Genomic DNA, 19810 nt, shown 5'->3' on the forward strand with positions numbered 1-19810 from the left:
TACAAGCCGACAAGAAAAAAAAAAAATATTATCGGGAACTTTTCTTAAATGCGCACACACGTTTCATGATTTAGGAAGTTACACCTTTCCCCGAGGCTCACTGAAGCTCAAAAGTCTCTACCTTCCTTCTCTCTTTCAATCGCACTCAACCTCACGACCCCACATTATGCACGGTGGGCTAATTAGATGACCAAAGTATAAACATTTACACTAATAGACCAACGGTACCATATATTGGACTCATTATCCACGATAAGTACGTCTAACTATACAAATCATCTTCTTCGGCTTCATTTGCGAAAGCTGCGCCAGCGCCGGACTCGCCGGCGATACCCTCATTCTCGGAGAATCTGAAGTTGGTGAACTGACCTCTAGATGCTTGTAGCTGCTGAGCATAGGCCTCATAACGGCGCAACTCGGCGTCCGAGACAGATCTCTTGGCTGTCTTCATGGCTTCTTCGAAGTGGTTTTTGGTGATGTAAGGAACTGGATCCTCCTGGTCCTCTTCCTCTTCAGCCTTTGGCTTATCGGTCATGTCGACGTCATCACCCTCCTCTTGTTTGACTTCTCCATCTCCCTTCTCCTTCATGAGCCTAATGTGAGCCTCAATGGAGTCCTTGATCGCAAATTTGGCAGATCTTTGAACAATGTAAGACAAGTCAGCACCCGAGAAGCCGTTTGTGATTTTGGCAATCTCGGTCAACTCCAAACCAGGCTCCAATGGAGTGTTTCTCAACTGAGCTTGCAAGATCGACAACCTCGCACCCTCATCGGGCAATGGAACGTAAATCAACTGATCCAATCTACCTGGTCTCAACAAAGCAGGGTCAATTTGGTCAGGTCTATTAGTGGCACCAACCACAAACACATTCTTCTTGGCATTCATACCATCCATCTCTGTCAACAACTGGTTCACCACTCTATCTGAGGCTCCGCCTGCGTCACCGTGAGAACCACCTCTTGCCTTCGCAATAGAATCCAATTCATCCAAGAAAACCACTGTTGGTGCAGCAGCTCTGGCCTTGTCAAAGATATCTCTAATGTTGGATTCAGACTCACCGTACCACATACTCAAGAGCTCTGGACCCTTGACAGAAATGAAGTTAGCAGAGACCTCAGTGGCAACGGCCTTGGCCAACAAGGTTTTACCAGTACCGGGAGGACCGAAGAACAAGACTCCCTTTGATGGGGCCAAGCCGAATTTCTGGTATTGATCGGGATGCAACACAGGGTATTCGACGGTTTCCTTCAATTCGTTCTTGATGTCGTCCAATCCTCCAATATCGTCCCAGGTGACGTTGACATTCTCGACAACGGTTTCACGCAAGGCGGAAGGATTAGAGTTGCCCAAAGCGAATCTAAAGTTCTCCATAGTGACACCCAAAGAATCCAAGATTTCGGCATCGATTGTCTCCTCCTCCAAATCGATGAGATCCATCTTTTCACGAATCTGTTGCATAGCGGCTTCGGAACACAAGGACGCAACATCAGCACCGACAAATCCATGTGTTTCGGAAGCGATGGCCTCCAACTCAACATCGTCGGCCAACTTCATGTTCTTTGTGTGGATTCTCAAAATCTCCAAACGACCAGCGGCATCTGGCACACCGATGTCGACTTCTCTGTCAAATCTACCAAATCTTCTCAAAGCAGGATCAATGGAATTTGGTCTATTCGTAGCGGCGATGACCACCACATTAGATCTTGCTTTCATACCATCCATCAAGGTCAACAATTGAGATACAACTCTTCTTTCAACCTCACCATTTGTCTTGTCTCTCTTTGGAGCAATCGAGTCAATCTCATCAATGAAGATGATAGCCGGAGAGTTCTTTTCAGCTTCCTCAAAAGCCTTTCTCAAGTTGGATTCGGATTCACCAGCCATTTTCGACATAATCTCTGGACCGTTGATCAAAAAGAAGAACGCACCAGTCTCATTAGCGACAGCTCTGGCCATGATGGTCTTACCCGTACCTGGAGGACCATACATCAAGATACCCTTTGGTGGTTTGATTCCAATCGACTTGAACAATTGAGGATGTCTCAAAGGTAACTCGACCAACTCTCTTATCTGAGCCATCTGCTTCTTGCAACCTCCAATGTCGTCATAACCGACTTCATTCATGTTATTCTCTTCGTCCTCACGGTTGATTGGCTCACCTTCACAGTGAATGATAGTATCCTGGGCGACAATGGCGAAGTCCTCTGGCTCGACATCCACAACCTTGAATTCCACCTGTCTCATACCACCTCTCACGGTGAACAAATCACCTTTCCTAACGGGTCTGTATGCCTCAACGAAGTATGGCTTCAAGTACACGTCAAACAAGGAGCCAGTGATTCCCTCCACAGTGTCAGCAATAGGCAACACCGAGATTCTGGAGGCGTACTTGATATCAGGGCAAGGGTGGATCGTGACGATGTCACTCAATCTCACTCTCAAGTTGTTACGAACGCAACGGTTGATTCTGGCAACGCCATCTGGCATTTCGTCGTCTGAGAGCACAACCAAGATGGTATCCTTTCTTCTCTTACCCTTAACCAAGACTGTGTCACCCCTGAACAATTCCAAGAGCTCCATTGTGGCCGAGGACATAGTGATGACGGAATTATCATCATTTGTAGCGTCATCCACGATCAAAGCGTTGTCCTTCTTCTTTCTTCTCAAAATGGCAGTAGCGGTGGCGTCGTCGGCCTCATGAGCACCAGAGGCGTCCAAAAGCGGTTTCTTGTCTTCTGCTGTCATGGCCTATGTTCCCCTTTTTTAAATAGAATTAATTGATTCCAGTAGGATCGGAAGTATAGGTTTAAAGACGAGTCAATAGAAAATAGTTGATCTTGATAGCGTTATAGCAGCGAGATTCGTTGGCCACCGCGGGAGGGAAGGGCGAGAGAGGTACGGGTGTTTCTCAGGAGATAGTCCGTTCCTTCACATTCCTCGAGCTTCTGAAAAGGGCCCATATACTTGCTGTTGCCTTTTAATGCGATAATCTGCGTAAGTGGGTCAAGGTCGGTAGGGGTTATACGATCGGCAATCCAATGGACTTTGTGGATCTCACGTGCCACTGAGGACAATTGTACGAATATGGCGATTTAAAGCATTTCGTTTGGTTACCAAAAGTTGCTACAGTTTCATGAAGTCGGAATTGTAAAAGAATAGTGAAGCCTGTAGTCAATGCATCCTAGAAGAGGTACAGTGTATTGTGTAGAAGTCAGATTGTGTATTCCCAGAAGACAAAAAAAGATTTGCATGTCCTCGTAAGACGGGCTGCAAACTTATCGTATTGCGAATTGTATATTTGACTTTTCAATTCTCCCTAGGCATCACTTCATATATTGTGAAGCTTCTACTTTTCTATTCTCTCAACTCCGGGGTAAATGCGTAGTCTGCGCCTAAAAAGTTAGAGTACCTGAGAGAAAAAAAGTGAGAAAGCTATTGATCTAACAAGGAAGCCATGTCAGACAACGACAGAAGACCAAACCCTAAAGGGTGGATTCCTCCAAAAGCTCCCTATAATCCTTATGATCCCACAGATCTACGTCCTGCTGAGGGTTATCCCTCGGAATTTAGCCTTCCTGGCCAAGAACCTCAAGGCTTCTCATCGATACCGAAAACACCCACGCAATACCAGAAGATCAATGAAACCATGAAAAAGCTTAATTATACACCTCGTCCGAGATCTAACTTATACCCAGGCCAGTACATGGTGCTACGCAAGGTGGACACCAATCAGCGACTCAATACAGGTACACGATGGTTTGGCACCTTCTTGACAGGGTCGATCATTGTGTACTTTTCCTTCTTTTATAGGTGGAATGATGGAAAGGAGAATGTTATGTCGGATTTCTACCGTTATCGTCTTAGGGCTAAGGAAATGCTAGTGGGCTTGTCTGAAACTGAGTATGACGACTTATACCACCCAAAGAAGAACAATCACATCATCAAGAATGTGAGAGATGCTGACTACATCCCAACAGATATACGATTGACAAAGGAGGGTGATTTTGCTTTGAACAGGCCAGCTGAGAGACATGTTTTGGAGGCCCAAAGGAGGCAACAAGACCAAGAAGAGCAAATTCTTAGAGAACTCGATTCGCACAGACAATACGCAAAGGAATTTATGCTGGATGAACAGGAGAAGCCAAAGAAGAGATGGTGGTTTTTCTGATGCTTGGGAGGTATAGCATGTATTAGTCGCCTGCAGCATCTCTTGAGTATATTTACATATTCCAGCTTCGTGCAACATCAAAAAGACTCAGTTATTTGTCTTATCAAGCTTTATTTTTTGTTCACAGACAAACCTTTTGACTTTATGGTGTGGCTTGAGCCGTGACAGGGCGCCAGCAAACATGCTATGATTTCATCGCTCACTATATTTGTTCGTTGGGATGGGTTTTATGTCTATCTCTCGGTACGAGGAGAGGCAACAATTATAGACGAATAGCTTCTGGATGCTCTAATTCTGAAGCATCACATTACCAAAGCCTTGATGACGGTGTAGCAAAAGATGATCGTGTACATATTTAAATCATTTAAAAAAGGAGAATGTTGTGTAGGCCTAGAAAACTTCATTCATTTCGTTTCACATTAGAACTTTCCACGATGGCATAGGGATTTTGCAATATTTGCAACCTGTAGCTAAGTTACCCGGCCAAAAGCGCTCGCATAAAAGAGGCACATCATCGTAATTTTTTTTTTTTTCTTAACGCTAATTTAACAGCCATCAACAACGCTACAGCATTCCGTAGAGGTTGAACCCTTTTGGCGTTCTTGGCCCATGACCATCGGAGTATTGTTGTATTTGAGGCGTACGCCTCAATTATTATGGTGGACTGGAGAACAAATGGTTGATCTTGGGTGCAGCATCTCATGCGCTGGTAACTCGTTACCACTAAGGGATTGCCTTCGTGCGCCCGTATGGGAGATGGTGCAATGATCAGCTATACATTTATTTATCTTTCGGGAGTATTCCCTGACTCAATCCGGGCTTGTGATCCACACCGCTCAGAATTACTCGTCTTTTACCTCTTCCACCTCTCACTGTAATTCATGTTCACAGACAAAGTGAAGTTCGAAAAGGTTAATCCAACGCTTTCGCCACTTTGTGTTAAAATCTGTTGTTCGATTATTGGTCTGTGTCATAAAACTGCATATCATGGTATCTGAGCACTACATAGACTGATAAGGCTGCGTTAACTACCTTCTATAGACCAAGCATTCTACAACTCGGTCGAGCGACTCTAGATCAAAGAATTGCTCTTAGGTTTGCCTCACATCATGAGAGCTCGACTATTACCCTCTATACTAATACTTTCCGCTTGTCAGGTAATTGGTCACACATCCTCAAACCAACTTCCTGAACTCGTTCTAGAGAAGCATGACACCGAGCCTATGATACAGTATGGTGTATCCGTTCCGACAGAGATTTCTTCGACCCTTCAGCTAGCGTACTCGTCAAAGAGTCAGGACTCGATCACCCCAACTCTCGAATGCAAAGACATATATCTGAAACCCGTTGCGTTACGTTGTGATCATGTACGGAAAGCGTGCAATACCGAGGAATACAATGTCGGGTTACTTAACTACCTTTCGTTGTACTACTGCTATTTACCAGGTGTTTTAGTTATATCCATTGCGATTTTGGCTTTAACGGTAAGCTTTGCGAGCCTTGGAATAACTGCAGCGGACTACTTGAGTCCAAACTTGTACACAATTTCGAAGCTTCTACAGCTTTCAGATCATCTTGCAGGTCTTACGCTTCTTGCGATTGGTAATAGCGCAGCAGACATATTTGGAACTTATACGGCTCTCAGCATTGGATCCGCCGAGTTGGCAATTTCCGAATTACTAGGTGCCACATTATTCGTTCTCACAGTCGTCATAGGCTCGATATGTTTAATTTCGCCGTTTAAAGTACCAGTCTTTCATTACACCAGAGACAACTTCTTTTATATCGTGGTACTTGCGGTAATCGAGTATGCTCTAGAAACAAATGAATTAGACGTGATGAAGGCCTCTATTCTTATTGTGATATATGCTATCTATGTTCTTGTGGCTGTTTTAAACCATTCGTGGTTGAAAGTTGCGAATAGAAAGAGAATTACGACAGAAAGAATAAGAAGCACATTTAATATACCAGCTTCTGACATACAGGGGGAGACTGACGAGATCACTTCTGCAGGGTTGCTGCTTCCGGGTATCGAATCTCTTGAAGATATGTCTGACGAAGAGAGGCAAATGCTCGAGGAGGTTGAAGGATACTTTGCAGCGCATCCCGAGGAGGAGCTTGATATACCCGTACCTGTGCAGACAGGGTCTTACGGTCTCAAAATTCTCCTAAAGGAGCTTAGCATGCATACGACCAATATTACAAACCGTGGGCCGAACTTGAATTCAGGAGAAGAGGGAAGGAGCCTGGAAGAGCCTTTTCAAGAAGAGCAAAATCAGAGCACCACCTTTAACGAGTCAGCACTGGACGAAGAAGCAGTTTCTAATGAAACAAATCAACAATACCATTGGAACCTGCAGCATATAAAGAGAAAACTTCTTAAGGAGGTGATCCACTCGCTTGTTCCTCGATGGAACCATGATGATACTACGGTCTCTAAGATTTTCTTCATCATTACTTATCCAGCTAAAGTTGTTCTTTCTTTCACGACTCCAGTTAGAGAGAAAGCGATAGTTTATGCTCATAATACAGTTCGGGGTTCGAATGCTTTCACATTGCCCACCACGAATCAAGATTTACAAACAAGTTTGGGGGAACTGTATGATATTCGCCTCGATCTCATGGCATTCAAAATTCAATTTACATTAGGTATAACCACTTTAGCCTTGATGCATTTGAAGCCACTTTTCATTATCTTGCTAGTTCCTCCAATCTTTCTAGGCGCATCTACAATAGCCTTCTTGTTCCTTCCCACGAGATGTCCTCAGTTCGAGCACCAAATGACTGTCTTCAAAGCATGGAATTACACGGGATCAATCTTGGGCTTTGTCCTCTCGATACATTGGATATCTGTGTTTGCTACCGAGGTTATCGCCATCTTGAAGCAAGTGGCTCTTATCTTGGGGATCAGTGATGAGATTCTAGGAGTAACCGTTTTTGCGATGGGTAATTCGATTGGGGACCTCATTTCTAATTTGACAATTGCTCTGATGGGAATGCCACTCATGGCTTTTGCTGCATGTTTTGGGGGTCCACTCCTCTCTCTTTGTTCAATGGGTTTCAGCTCCTTGTTGGTGATATCCAACAGCGACCTCACAACTATCGGAATTTACCATTCGACAACGTTACGCCTAAACGTCATTGTCATTTTTTGTGTGCTTGTTTTCATGAATCTATACTTTTCTGTATTTTCACATCATCAAGCAGACAGAACACTCGGCTTCATTTTGATACTGGTATGGATCTTGACAGTATCAGTATGTACCATCATTGAACTACGTTAGATGTTACTTCGATTTGAGATTCTACTAGAAAATTGCATAAGACTTATTAAATAACATAAAGGGATTACCATCTTTAATGACTACTCTCATCAACCTACCCGTTTCATGAATGACAGATGAGTGTGTTAGGTGCCACTAACATAACGAGTACTTCAGACAAAGAACTCTTCATTACCAGAAAGTTCTTTTTTAATATATGTCTGCCTCGAAATATTCGATTGAAATCTGAAATGGGTGGCTATGTATGGGATCGGAAATCAGCTCACCTACCTATCTCCATGACTCTCATGTGGTTATATACAGATTTCCATGGGCAAGATGCAGCACAATCTTGACTCTGTTCTCTTTTCGACTCGTCCCGTGACTTCCAACGAGTCTGGGGCGCGCAGAACTCCTCATATAAAGGTGTTGGGGGATCCTTTGCTTATCAAACTCACTCTCTTACTATATCGTCACACAATGATCAGAGCTTTGGCCAGACAGAACAACATCTTTACGAGACCTGCCTTCAAATTCTCTCCCAGAGTTGCCTTGAGATTCAATTCTAGTAACTTTCGCGTCAACACCCAATCGCATGTCTGGAAATACCAAGAAGAGGGTCCAAAGTACGTTAAGTTCACGAATGAGCACGAATGGTTGGCGGTTCACAAAGACAACTCCGCTTTCATTGGTATTACCACTTACGCTTCCGAGGCTTTAGGTGACACGACTTTTGTGGAATTGCCAGAGGTTGGTGTGACTTACGAAGTCGGCGACTCTATTGGCTCAGTTGAGAGTGTTAAGAGCGCAAGTGAAATTTACGCTCCTGTGGCAGGTGAGGTTGTTGCTGTCAATGAGGACTTGGAAAGCAGACCACAGTTGATTAATGAGGACCCAATGGGTGGCGGCTGGATCGCACAAATCAAATTGGCCGAGTCCGCTGATACAGTTGCAGCTAAGGAGGAGTTGTTGGACGAGGCAGCCTATGAAGCAAGTTTGTCCGAACACTGATTGTAAATTTATACATAAGTCATTTATTCAAATTAACACTGGAAAACTCTGTAGGCTTCAAGCTAGACCGGGTGAGATTGATAAAATATTTTGCTCCCGCTTACGAGAAATGAACAGCAATAGGCACGATGATGACAATCAAAACAATTATGATACCCAAAATAAGACACATACGCATCTTCATGTCCTTCCACCACATGTCTTTACGAACTCTGTTCGCGCCTCTTCTAAATCCTTGAGCTGAGATTGCAAGGTTGTCTGTCTTGTTCTCGATAGAATCTAATCTCTCACCTCTTTCAGCGACTTTATTGATGTTGTCTCTCATGATGCCAACCGTGTCATCGATTTGCTATTTCAGTTAGTAAGCCGTACATGCCTGTGGTTTCATTTGGTGTTCATAATGAAGTGAAATTGTCAGTTTGTGATACATACCGCCTGAATGGCCGCCGTACGAGAGTTAGACTCATCACCGGTTGTTTGGTTAGGGATGTAGGGGTCATATGGCACGCTGGAAGACATCTCGAATGGGATTGAATAACTCCTGAAAGTGCTTTAAGAACGGTTATAAGTTTCGCACAGTGCTACGCACTAAATACATGACCTGGCCTCTTTACCACGCCATGATTTGATCCAGAAGGGACAAAAAAATAGAACGAAATCGTAATAGAAAAGGAAAAAAGAAAGATTGAATACAATCGATTGAGAAGGACGGTCCCCTTTTTTTTTCAAAAAAAAAGCAGAAAAAAAAAAGAAAAAAAAAAAAAATTCTTAGGAAAAGATGCAACGGTACGGTGTATGGCTGGAATCTGCCAACTTATTTTCTTTCATGTACCTAGGACTGGAGCGAGCTTTGGGCATGAAATACTCGGACCCTTGCAGCACCATAAAAATTCTGATTCTGCTTTTTCTTGTGAGTCTCTTCGGCTGACACCTCGGCTGAATCTATACGACATAGAATTTATCTCACTGCAGCTAGTGCTCGTAATGTACCTGCCGAGAGCTACCTAGTAAGCGTAACTATGGACATCTTATCAAATATCTTAAGGAGGTTGACAAACCATGGGGATGGTTAAGATGGCTACTTTGACCATTCTTGGAGTAGAAATGTCATCTGTTTGCTGCAAACATGTCTACACAGAGCCGTGAGCTCTTATCGTGAGACAAAAAAATGACAAACCCTCGGGTCTACTTAGTGTCAGAGCCACAATGAGAATGCAAAACAAGCTTTTTAAAGATAAAGCCTTGAAACACGAAAATTGCACGGATTGAGCGCCAGCTAACAGGATCATTGTTGATCCCAGACACGGCCGCATACTGCATACTGCGATGGACCTTCACGAACAACCCAAAGCTCAATAGGCTATATGGCGGAACGGGCCCGATTCGGCAAGATACCCATCAATTGACCTCAACTAAACAGCCTCAGACTCTCGGCATGGGTCACTTCGCGTTCATGCCAATTGAAAAAATGACGTGATTCTTCGTATTAAGTTTACTTGTTGATGATCTTTTCGAATGATACAACAGACCGAGTGGCGGGGGTTTGTGCGCGACAAATCATAATGCGAAATTGGAGGAACAAATGAAAAGTTCGGAAACAGGACAAGAAAACGAAAACCGAAACGTGAGCAGCCAGCAAGACCGAGATACTCTCATATCAGATGAAGTAGATTAAATTTTGAACTGTGCAAACGAGAGCATCAGCTCAGTATCTTCAACGAAAATCTGAATTTATCTTAGGAATCTCTTATATATTTTCATGATAGTTTTTTTTTGAAATTGCTTGATCAGTGGACGGGTTTACAAAAGGCCACCTAAGGCCACCGTCGGTCAGATATATGCAGTACATTTCGCGTTCGTCTTGATGGGTTAAAATGACAGCGTTCATTTTTTCCACCTTTCTCACTCTTTCTTTTAGTTGTGATAAGAAACATCAATTAAGTCAAAATGGACGGTGGTATGTACTTTCAAACGCTTAATCAATTCTTCTGGGTCATTCTCATGAGTTTTTCTGTTTCACCGATGGAATGTGTTGGGGTTCCTGAAGAATCCCTGTAATGTTATGCCAACCTCAGCAAACCATTCTCAAACCATGCGGTTGAGAGTATATGATTACTGAAAGATGGACTGCTCATTGATGGGGCTATCCGTCCTTACTTTGGGTACTGTTTGAGCTTAGTTGCTTTGGTGTTTGTGAAGCAATATCCTGCCGAGATATCGAATCATTCTTGACAGATTGTACCGAATTCCATCAAGAGTCTTTAAATTTTTCAACGGTTCAGTTTGAATCTAGTACCTGCTGCTAGTTTCTTCCTGGTAACCAAGAAAGTTTCTTGTTGACACCGAGGTTGGCCAACGTTGGTGTATGGATCTTCGGGCGCACACCCCTTTTTGACAAATCTAGTTGCTTCGAGGCGCGGCTTACGGTTGTAGATGCGTCTTGCGATCTTGATGAAAAAAAAACTCATGAACTTGACTGATGAATCGTTCTTAGTACGTTTTTCGGTAATACTAACTCGGAATAGAAGAAGTTGCTGCCTTGGTTATCGATAACGGTTCCGGTATGTGTAAAGCCGGTTTCGCCGGTGATGACGCCCCTCGTGCTGTATTCCCATCTATCGTTGGTAGACCAAGACACCAGGGTATCATGGTTGGTATGGGCCAGAAGGATTCCTACGTTGGTGACGAGGCTCAGTCCAAGAGAGGTATCTTGACCTTAAGATACCCAATTGAGCACGGTATTGTTACCAACTGGGACGACATGGAGAAGATTTGGCACCACACTTTCTACAACGAGTTGAGAGTCGCTCCTGAGGAGCACCCAGTTTTGTTGACCGAAGCTCCAATGAACCCTAAGTCTAACAGAGAGAAGATGACTCAGATTATGTTCGAGACGTTCAATGTTCCAGCTTTCTATGTCAACATTCAAGCTGTTTTGTCCTTGTACTCTTCCGGTAGAACTACTGGTATTGTCTTGGACTCTGGTGACGGTGTTACTCACGTTGTGCCAATTTACGCTGGTTTCTCTTTGCCTCACGGTATTTTGAGACTCGACTTGGCCGGTAGAGACTTGACTGACTATTTGATGAAGATCTTGTCTGAGCGTGGTTACACTTTCTCGACCACTGCTGAGAGAGAAATTGTTAGAGACATCAAGGAGAAGTTGTGTTACGTTGCTTTGGATTTCGAGCAGGAGATGCACACTTCCTCTCAATCTTCTGCCATCGAGAAGTCGTATGAGTTGCCAGATGGTCAGGTTATTACTATTGGTAACGAGAGATTTAGAGCTGCTGAGGCCTTGTTCCGTCCATCGGACTTGGCTTTGGAAGCCGCTGGTATTGACCAGACCACTTACAACTCCATTATCAAGTGTGACGTCGATGTTCGTAAGGAGTTGTACGGTAACATTGTTATGTCTGGTGGTACTACTTTGTTCCCAGGTATTGCTGAACGTATGCAGAAGGAGATCACTGCTTTGGCGCCATCTTCTATGAAGGTGAAGATCATTGCTCCTCCAGAGAGAAAGTACTCTGTCTGGATCGGTGGTTCTATCTTGGCTTCCTTGTCCACTTTCCAGCAAATGTGGATCTCAAAGCAGGAGTACGACGAGTCTGGACCATCGATTGTTCACCACAAGTGTTTCTAATCGTGCAGTCATGCTATGTATTCTTGCTTACTTTTGTTTCAACATGATAAATATCTGCTCTCAGGTAAGTAAAAAATGTTAGTTTAGAGAATGGATTCCTAAATGACCTATTGATCTGATGTATATTCGATTATTCCTTCAACTCAAGAAATGGTGTTGCGCCTTTCAATCTGCCTAAGACGCATTTTGGGGCATATCTCTGGATGACGTTGTCCTCATGTAACATATCAAAACTTTCAGTTGCATCTTTCCCCGCAAAGTTCAAAATTGATTCACGGCCTCCAGGGTGATCATCCAAGAAGCTGGTCAAATCCAAGACAACATTTTTGACTATGACCCAACAGTCTGACTCGCTGTTGTGCTTAGCCACCTCATCAGCAGTGAATTCCTTTTCAGGTATTTCGAATCGGGGCGTCTTTTGTTTTCCTTTAGCCAGAGTAGACTTGCCAGAAATACCTGCCTCGGAACTTTCCTCGATAGTAGCAGGACGGGCGGGCTTATTTCCCTCAGCCTCGCCTCCGAGATCGATAGTAATCTGTTTTCTGTTCGGGTCAATATGTAAACTGATCTGATTTAAACGCGCCGATGCCGATTGATTCTCGTTGAGAGGCTGCGCCATTGAAAGATTCCTCATCAAGAAGCTAGACGCCTGGTGGGCTGCAAGTCTCCCATATACAACACAGGCAAGAAGAGACGAACCTCCCAATCGATTGTGCCCGTGGACACCACCAGCGACCTCTCCCGCAGCATACAATCCTTGGAAGGGCTCCTCCTGGTTGCCATTGTAGATGACTTGCGTCCTATCATTTATCTTAATTCCACCCATGGTGAAATGCAAAACTCTCGTAATGAACGACACATGATATTTTCGATCTTCGGAAATAGTGAATGGCGTTGTGGGAAAATACTTTTTGCCAAAGGGTTCATCAATCTCATGTTTGGCAGCTCGGTTGTATAAATCCAAAGTTTCTTGAAGCTTTGTGATAGGGATCTTCATCTCCTGAGCTAAATCCTTCCCCAGTATCGTTCGCATGAGCGATCTTTGCTCGTAGTGTTTGATATGAAACGCAAGCCTTTCCTCGCTTTCATCGCTCAAAACAAGCCTCAAAGGCCCGTTTCCCTGCTTGATTTGCTTCTCCATCTCGCCACTCACATAATCACGAGTACCTAATTCGTCACAGAACCGCTCGCCTTTGTTGTTGAGGATTATGCCACCCTCACCACGCAAAGCTTCGGCACCGAGAAACAAGTGACGAGGTTGCTTGCGCCCTTCGATGACATCGGCGTCATTGAAATCGATAAGACCAGTAGGATGGACTTGAACTTTATCCATATCAATTCCAATGCCTGAATGCTTCATGACAATTTTCTGACCATCGCCGGTAGCATGGGTGCCATTGGTTGAGGGAAGGTCGATAATATCTGGCCTATATTTCCGCAACAAAGAATTTTTTGTGAAATCTGCAGCGTAACCACCAGTTGCTAATATAACGGGGCCTCTGAGTGTGTCTTTTCCCTTTGTTTTAAGGTCTTTGTACTTCACACCAAGAACCTGGGAAGAGTCATTCTCGTCTATCAATAAGTCAATTACCTGGGTGTTCTTCATGATAGCAACCCTATCTGGAAACTCTTCCGCTAAATTTTCAAGAGTTTCAAGAAGTTTATAAGTGATTGCCATTCCGGGGAACTTTGCATCTTTCCCTCTGTGAGTTCTTGGCTGAGAATGGCCACCCAATCTGGAGACAATCGAAAGGTCCAACTCAAAAATCTCCTGAAGCCAATGCACGGCATCAGCGCTATGATAAGTCAAGACTTTGATCAACGAGGGGTTTGCTCTGTCCTTGGCTGTCTTTAATGTATCATTGTAAAACTGCTCTACCGAGTCCTTGATCGATGACGAGACTTGTGTGCGTGTAAGGGCGCCATTGATTCCTGAAGTCGCCTTTCCACTATTTCCACTCAAGAAACCTTGCTTATCAAAAAGAACCACATTAGCTCCACGTAAATAAGCTTCATGAGCGGCCGATAAACCCGCAAGTCCACCCCCACGATAAGAACTGAGTTGCTTGGTAATGCCATGTCTCACGGAAAGATAATTATTGAAAAACACCTAGTACTCTTTCAAGACGAGAATTATCTTTTGTTTTATAAGTTTTTTTTGATTATGCTCGAACGCCTACTCGATCCCTCAGAGGGTTCTGCTTTGTTAAATCCTACCTCCCATTCGTCACACCACAGGGGCAGAAAGTTATGCAGTCTTTTGCGGAGAGCCACCACTGATAAAAAATGGAAACTTTTAGCAAGCTCAAAGCTTGGAAGCTTTCATCTTGGCTTGAATTTCTTAAAATAGCCAACTGTGCTAGAGTACTCTCTCGGAATGAGTTGGGTCTATGCTTTATATCTAGACTTTTTGACAAGCCATACTCCTATTCACTTATCGCCACTATGACGCGCCTGTACATTTAATCGGCTAATCTTCCGAGCGGCATTTAGCAATTTCTCCAACGGAATCTGACATCGCGAAATCAATGTGAGATGTACTGGAAGGCGAATGATACGTCGGTGAATTGCAGCTCGTTTCTCAAAAGATTGTCTTCATTTTCTGACAATCCGGCTCTGGTTAAATGATTCCATGTGGTGGCATCACCGTACAACATGGCCGGCGCTTTCTCTACTTGTCCTCGGCCTGGTACACATCTCTTGCAATTGTACCTTTCATGCGTTTCACAATCGGTTTCGGGGTGATACTTAAAAAGGAGGCGCAAGTTCTCGCCACTAAAAATCCTTTCAACGTCTTCCATATTGTCAACGACGCATGAGGATAGCGACTGTTTCATAGATTGACGTTGATAGATTTTCTCTTCGATGGTACCAGTGCAAATAAATCTGTAGATGAAACAATCCTTTTTCTGACCATCTCTCCATACTCTAGCAAGTGCTTGCTGATCAGCGGCAGGATTCCAATCTGGATCCATGAGAATCAACCGGTTTGCCCCAATGAGGTTGATACCACATCCTCCTGCTTTCGACGAAAGAAGAAAGATAAATTCAGGCCCTTTCGGATCATTGAAGCGGTCAACAATCTTCTGCCTCTTATTGATATTCATAGTACCGTCTAGGCGAAGACATCCGTATCGCCTATGCCGACAAAGTCTCTCGATTAGATCCAATGTCTTGGTGTAATTTGAGATTATTACAATCTTGTCATCTGATTCATGTCTAAGACTCTCAATAAAGCGTTCTAGGATAGAAAACTTAGTACTGAGTGATATAGGAATACTCTTTTCGCGAGAGCTGCTCGAATCAGTGTAATCCTCAGGAAGAATCCCCCTGCTGCCTCTGATATCTTCAGGTAAGCGGAGTAAGTCAGGATGCGTACATAGCTTTTTCAAAAGGTCGATGGCTTTAAGGGTTGCGAGCTTATAAGAGCTTGATTAGCGGCAGATTTTGTGAAATGTTCGTAAAGGTCCCGCTGAAGAGGCGTGAGACCAACGTAGACAACATACTCGTACTTCACGGGTAAGTACTTCGATAAGATGTCATTCGTACGACGGATGATAAATTTTGAAACCAATTGGGAGAGCTCTAGTAGTTTCGAATCGCCCTTCTCCCTTTCGCTATCTGTGGCGTCCGCATCACGGCCTCTTAAGATAGCGTTCTCGAAATTCTTGCGGAATTCGTTTCGGGTTCCCAAATACCCGGGATTCGCAAAGTTGAGAAGCGAGTAATACTCAGATAGATCGTTTTGTATAGGCGTTCCACTGAGAATAACTCTTCTTTCGCATCTTAAAGAATTTAACGCATTGAATGTTAAAGAGTCTCCGTTCTTCAAACGATGTCCCTCATCAGCTAGGATAAGGCCCACTTCTGTGCCTGCAAGCCGATCGACGTTTCTTCGGAGTGTTTCATAAGAAATTATCAATACGGGCCTCACAATGTTTCGCCCGGATGCTACCGCCCATTGTTGTAATGCCTGACTAAGTTCAGAGGACTTTACGGTTCGCCCATCGACTGCTAGGGGAGTGAGAACACCTTCACCCAACCATTTCACAATTTCATTCGCCCAATTGCGCACGAGAGATGATGGGCATACGATGATACATTTCTCAATTGTTCGTTTCCCTCGTGGACTTTGTTTCAAAAGTGTCCACATCAACGCCAAGCATTGCAAAGTTTTACCTAAGCCCATTTCATCGGCCATAATACAACCCTTTGCGATTGGATCAACCAACCCCGAGGTGCACCGGTAAAGAAACTTCACGCCAGCTACTTGATGTGGTCTCAAAATTTTCGCAAGACGTGGATCAATTACAACAGGGGCATCAGGAAATTGAGATTTATCATCCTTATGACAAGTGATCCCTAGAATTTCTGCCAACAGTTTGTCACGCCGTCTACTCTTTGTTTCGGAGTGGACGACCTCTTCATTGTCGGGATTGAATCATTCACCGCTTCTTTCTCCAATTCTTCATTCTGAGGAAATCGATCAACAGTAGGATCGTAAAGGACAATCGCAAATTCACTAGTGGGATCATGCAACGGTCTTGGTGGAACGTGTATCTTTCGACGCGTTCCAAGAGGAGGAGGTGCTTGCCCTCTTTGTCGTTGAGTCCTTTCAGCATCTTCCATCGCGAACGGCACTTCAAAAGTGCGCCGAAGCTTTGATTCAGCTTTGGCGCTCCGATCTCCATACAAAATTCCTCGTGGAAGTAGGGCTCCTCTTCGCTTCTGGACAAACAGGTCATTGTCTTCATCACTCGGAGTTACTTGAGCCAAATCAACATCACTTTCTGCGTAGGACTTTCGTCCTTTCCTTGCTGCTCTTAGCGGGACCTTTAATGCTGATATTCTTTCACCCGAAATCACATTTGTTTGATCTGCAAAGGGCACTCGGAACTTTTTTTGCAAGCGAACTTCCGCATCGAGTACTGGTGGCGGCCTTTTCTCTTTTGGAAGACCAGCCCCAGTACCTAGCGGGGTTGTAAATTCTGTGAGCGGTTTCCTTTTCGCCATTAAGGTGTACCGTGAAAACAAACAAGTGATGTCCGGTAACGCGCGTCGCACTCACGATAAGCACCGTTGATCCGCTCTGGCTTACAGGAGCTCAGCTAATTTGTGAAACACGAGTACTAGAAGACACCATTCAAATATCGTCAAAGTGACTAGATCGATAGACTGCCGCTCACTACAAGCTTCCTTTGTTTGAAAAGCGGAGTTCCAACATGGACGAAATTTTAGCTAAAGCGAGCAACCAGGCCGTATCCTTTGCTATTAGGTCTGGTATTACCCTTGCATCTGGTTATGCCATCAAAACCGTGTCGAAGCTTATGGATAAGATGCCCGCAGCAGAAAGAGATCCCTTGTTTTACTCGAAAGCAAAATTGGACACAAAGCTACGCAGCGTTACTGAAATTATATCCTTGATAAAACTAGATAACGACTCGAGAAATTCAATTTTGGAACCCACAGTGGAACTAATTCAGAGTCTTGAAAAAGAAATAAATGACTTCAACAGTCGGATGCGGGCTGTTGTGGAAGAGACGACTAAAGTGGCATCCAAGGATTCCATTAATATTATTAAGAAGGAGCTTGCGTGCCTTCATTCGTCATTGAACGAGATCGTACCATTCCTCAGTCTAGCATTGAACGCCACAAGCTTGTGTGCCAATACCTTCAGAGGATTAACATCTATTTCCAACCTCATGATTGCCTCGAGTCAAATACTTAGCCCGCGAGCAGGAACCGCGAGATATGTGGGACCAAAATTCGATCTTAAATTCTTCTCCGTTTTTTATAATGCAAGCGTTCTCAAGTCTCTTGATACCAAATCGAATGCACTTACTTGGAAAGAAGAGTTCGCCAGATGCGAAGTGCAGTTGGTGGAGAGGAAACGTGATACTGGAGAATTCTACTTCACGCTTGATGTAACAGAGAGTTTTGACGACAATCGATACCATGACGAGGAGCCTCCCCAGTCGAGGCAATTCGATATTCACGACGTGGTCCGCCAATTTTTCACGGTCAGCGGAAAGATTCTCAAGCTCGAGACATCTGATTCGCCGGTATTGGTGATGAAAGTCAAAAAGCATTCAGAAGGGTTCGATTACATCGCTTTTTCGGAATACAAAAAGGGTCTAGATGATTCTGACTCCGAGAGTAATTGCTCAAGTGACAATGAAACCTCGGAAGACAAACGTTTAGGAGGCGAAGTCTCGAGAAGGAATGACCTAACGAAGCAGCCTAATCAACTGACTTCACAGATGCGCCCAAATACGTTAGCAACATTTCATTATCTTATAATGATGGCCTCCATTGAGCAAGCTGAACAATGCCAAATCTGTGAAGTGAAAGATGAAAAGCTTTTGAAGTTCCTCTCAAGTGGTGGGCTCTATTCATCAGGACTCTCATCGCGCAACGAGAGAGCGGCAGTGAGCAATCAGGATTTAGACTTGGAGTCAAACACAATGCGTCTCAATAAACTTAGTCTACAAGACTAATATCTCATTGCAGGATCCTTCGCTCAATAGGCATTTGATTGGATGTAGGAAAATCAGAAGAATGCTATTTAATTGAATGATCTATTAGCCAATGATGTCAGAATGAATCATTCTGCAGTTGTTGCGTTTTTTGTGCAATAAATTGATTGGAAAGGTCATCTTGTCCCGACCATTCTTGATTTGATATGAAATTCGAATAGTCGATGTCCTTCCCGGAATCAAAATTATTAAATGTGACCGATTCGAAGGGAGAATTTGTAGTATCTATCGATGTTGCTGACTTGAGTGGAGTCAACGTATTATCTTTGCCGGCCGAACCGTGATGCTGGTGTAATTGAGAATGCGAGCGGGAAACTGAAGGCTTCCGACGCAGTTGCAGTGGCTGACGCGATGGAAGTGAGGATTGCGGTGTCGCACTAACACTGAAAGTTCGTGGATTGACGGCGACATCTTCATTGTCACTTGCGAGCGGAAGCAGAGTACTCTCATTGAAAACATGAGAATTCTCTAAAAAATTCTTCAGTAGATCATCGTTAGAGCCGACATCAAAATGATGGTACGGAGGAAATGCTGCAGAGCTCGACAGTTTGGGTAGTCCTTGAGAGAAGTGGCTCGCCAGCTCAAGCAAGTTTTGTTTGCTTGTGTTGGATGATGTTGATGCGATGGATAGAACGCTTTCGGGACGTTTAGGACGCGGTGCTGGATGCTGCGATCCACTATTGAACGATATTGAAGCTTTAAGTGGCCTAGGATTGTGAGTTGAGCCTGAAGCAGTCCCGTTTCCTCCATTAAGTGTGATGTTATCAAATTTCGTCGGGAATGTAGGCCCATCACTGCTGCTTTGCCGCACACTATCTGAATAAATAGCATGCCTTTGCCCATTTGTTCTTTCTTCATGTGATTCAGACCCATATTGTGTTGTGCCATTATTGAGATTTGGCATCGGCAGGAGTGGTAATGATCGACTGTCATCAAAGGAATTAGCACCTACTAAAGGAAATAGGGGAAACATATTCTCCATTAGATCCAAGTCCGCATCGGAAGGAGGATTCGGCAACTGATCGAGTGTATAAGTATTCCTTCCATTTGTGTCCGGTGAGGTTTTATCATGGTGATCATTGGATTGATTGGCTCGCGAAGTGAGTTTCTCACCGTCTTGAAAATAGTCAAGAAGGCCTTGATCGGTGTCAAACGGTATCAAAACATCTTCTATCAATAATTCTT

The 19810-nt window shown here is 44.0% G+C and overlaps 7 protein-coding genes across 7 annotated transcripts; 4 read left to right on the top strand and 3 right to left on the bottom strand. All coding sequences in view use genetic code 12, as the record gives it.

The window, feature by feature from the left end:
• Positions 1-262: 262 nt before the first annotated feature.
• On the bottom strand, positions 263-2746 carry CDC48 (AAA family ATPase; the record flags this gene model as incomplete). The annotated part of the gene is made up of 1 exon (XM_025480892.1): positions 263-2746. One exon carries the CDS (start codon positions 2744-2746, stop codon positions 263-265), a length of 2484 nt encoding a protein of 827 aa, XP_025335192.1.
• A 709-nt stretch (positions 2747-3455) lies between these two features.
• Positions 3456-4169, top strand: MCU1 (Mcu1p; the record flags this gene model as incomplete). Its single annotated transcript, XM_025480893.1, has 1 exon — positions 3456-4169. One exon carries the CDS (start codon positions 3456-3458, stop codon positions 4167-4169), a length of 714 nt encoding a protein of 237 aa, XP_025335193.1.
• Positions 4170-5278: 1109 nt separating this feature from the next.
• On the top strand, positions 5279-8443 carry GCV3 (glycine decarboxylase subunit H; the record flags this gene model as incomplete). Its single annotated transcript, XM_025480894.1, has 2 exons — positions 5279-7096; positions 7757-8443. 2 exons carry the CDS (start codon positions 5279-5281, stop codon positions 8441-8443), a joined length of 2505 nt encoding a protein of 834 aa, XP_025335194.1.
• A 100-nt stretch (positions 8444-8543) lies between these two features.
• On the bottom strand, positions 8544-8962 carry CXQ87_002383 (SNAP receptor; the record flags this gene model as incomplete). The annotated part of the gene is made up of 2 exons (XM_025480895.1): positions 8544-8792; positions 8876-8962. The coding sequence occupies 2 exons, from the start codon at positions 8960-8962 to the stop codon at positions 8544-8546; spliced, it is 336 nt and encodes a 111-aa protein (XP_025335195.1).
• Positions 8963-11006: 2044 nt separating this feature from the next.
• On the top strand, positions 11007-12089 carry ACT1 (actin; the record flags this gene model as incomplete). Its single annotated transcript, XM_025480896.1, has 1 exon — positions 11007-12089. One exon carries the CDS (start codon positions 11007-11009, stop codon positions 12087-12089), a length of 1083 nt encoding a protein of 360 aa, XP_025335196.1.
• A 130-nt stretch (positions 12090-12219) lies between these two features.
• Positions 12220-16255, bottom strand: CXQ87_002385 (uncharacterized protein; the record flags this gene model as incomplete). The annotated part of the gene is made up of 4 exons (XM_025480897.1): positions 12220-13991; positions 14935-15508; positions 15583-15982; positions 16221-16255. The coding sequence occupies 4 exons, from the start codon at positions 16253-16255 to the stop codon at positions 12220-12222; spliced, it is 2781 nt and encodes a 926-aa protein (XP_025335197.1).
• Positions 16256-17311: 1056 nt separating this feature from the next.
• On the top strand, positions 17312-18586 carry CXQ87_002386 (uncharacterized protein; the record flags this gene model as incomplete). Its single annotated transcript, XM_025480898.1, has 1 exon — positions 17312-18586. The coding sequence occupies one exon, from the start codon at positions 17312-17314 to the stop codon at positions 18584-18586; it is 1275 nt and encodes a 424-aa protein (XP_025335198.1).
• Positions 18587-19810: the final 1224 nt, after the last annotated feature.

Source organism: Candidozyma duobushaemuli, assembly GCF_002926085.2.
Source record: "Candidozyma duobushaemuli strain B09383 chromosome Unknown B_B09383, whole genome shotgun sequence".
Classification (NCBI taxonomy): domain Eukaryota; kingdom Fungi; phylum Ascomycota; class Pichiomycetes; order Serinales; family Metschnikowiaceae; genus Candidozyma; species Candidozyma duobushaemuli.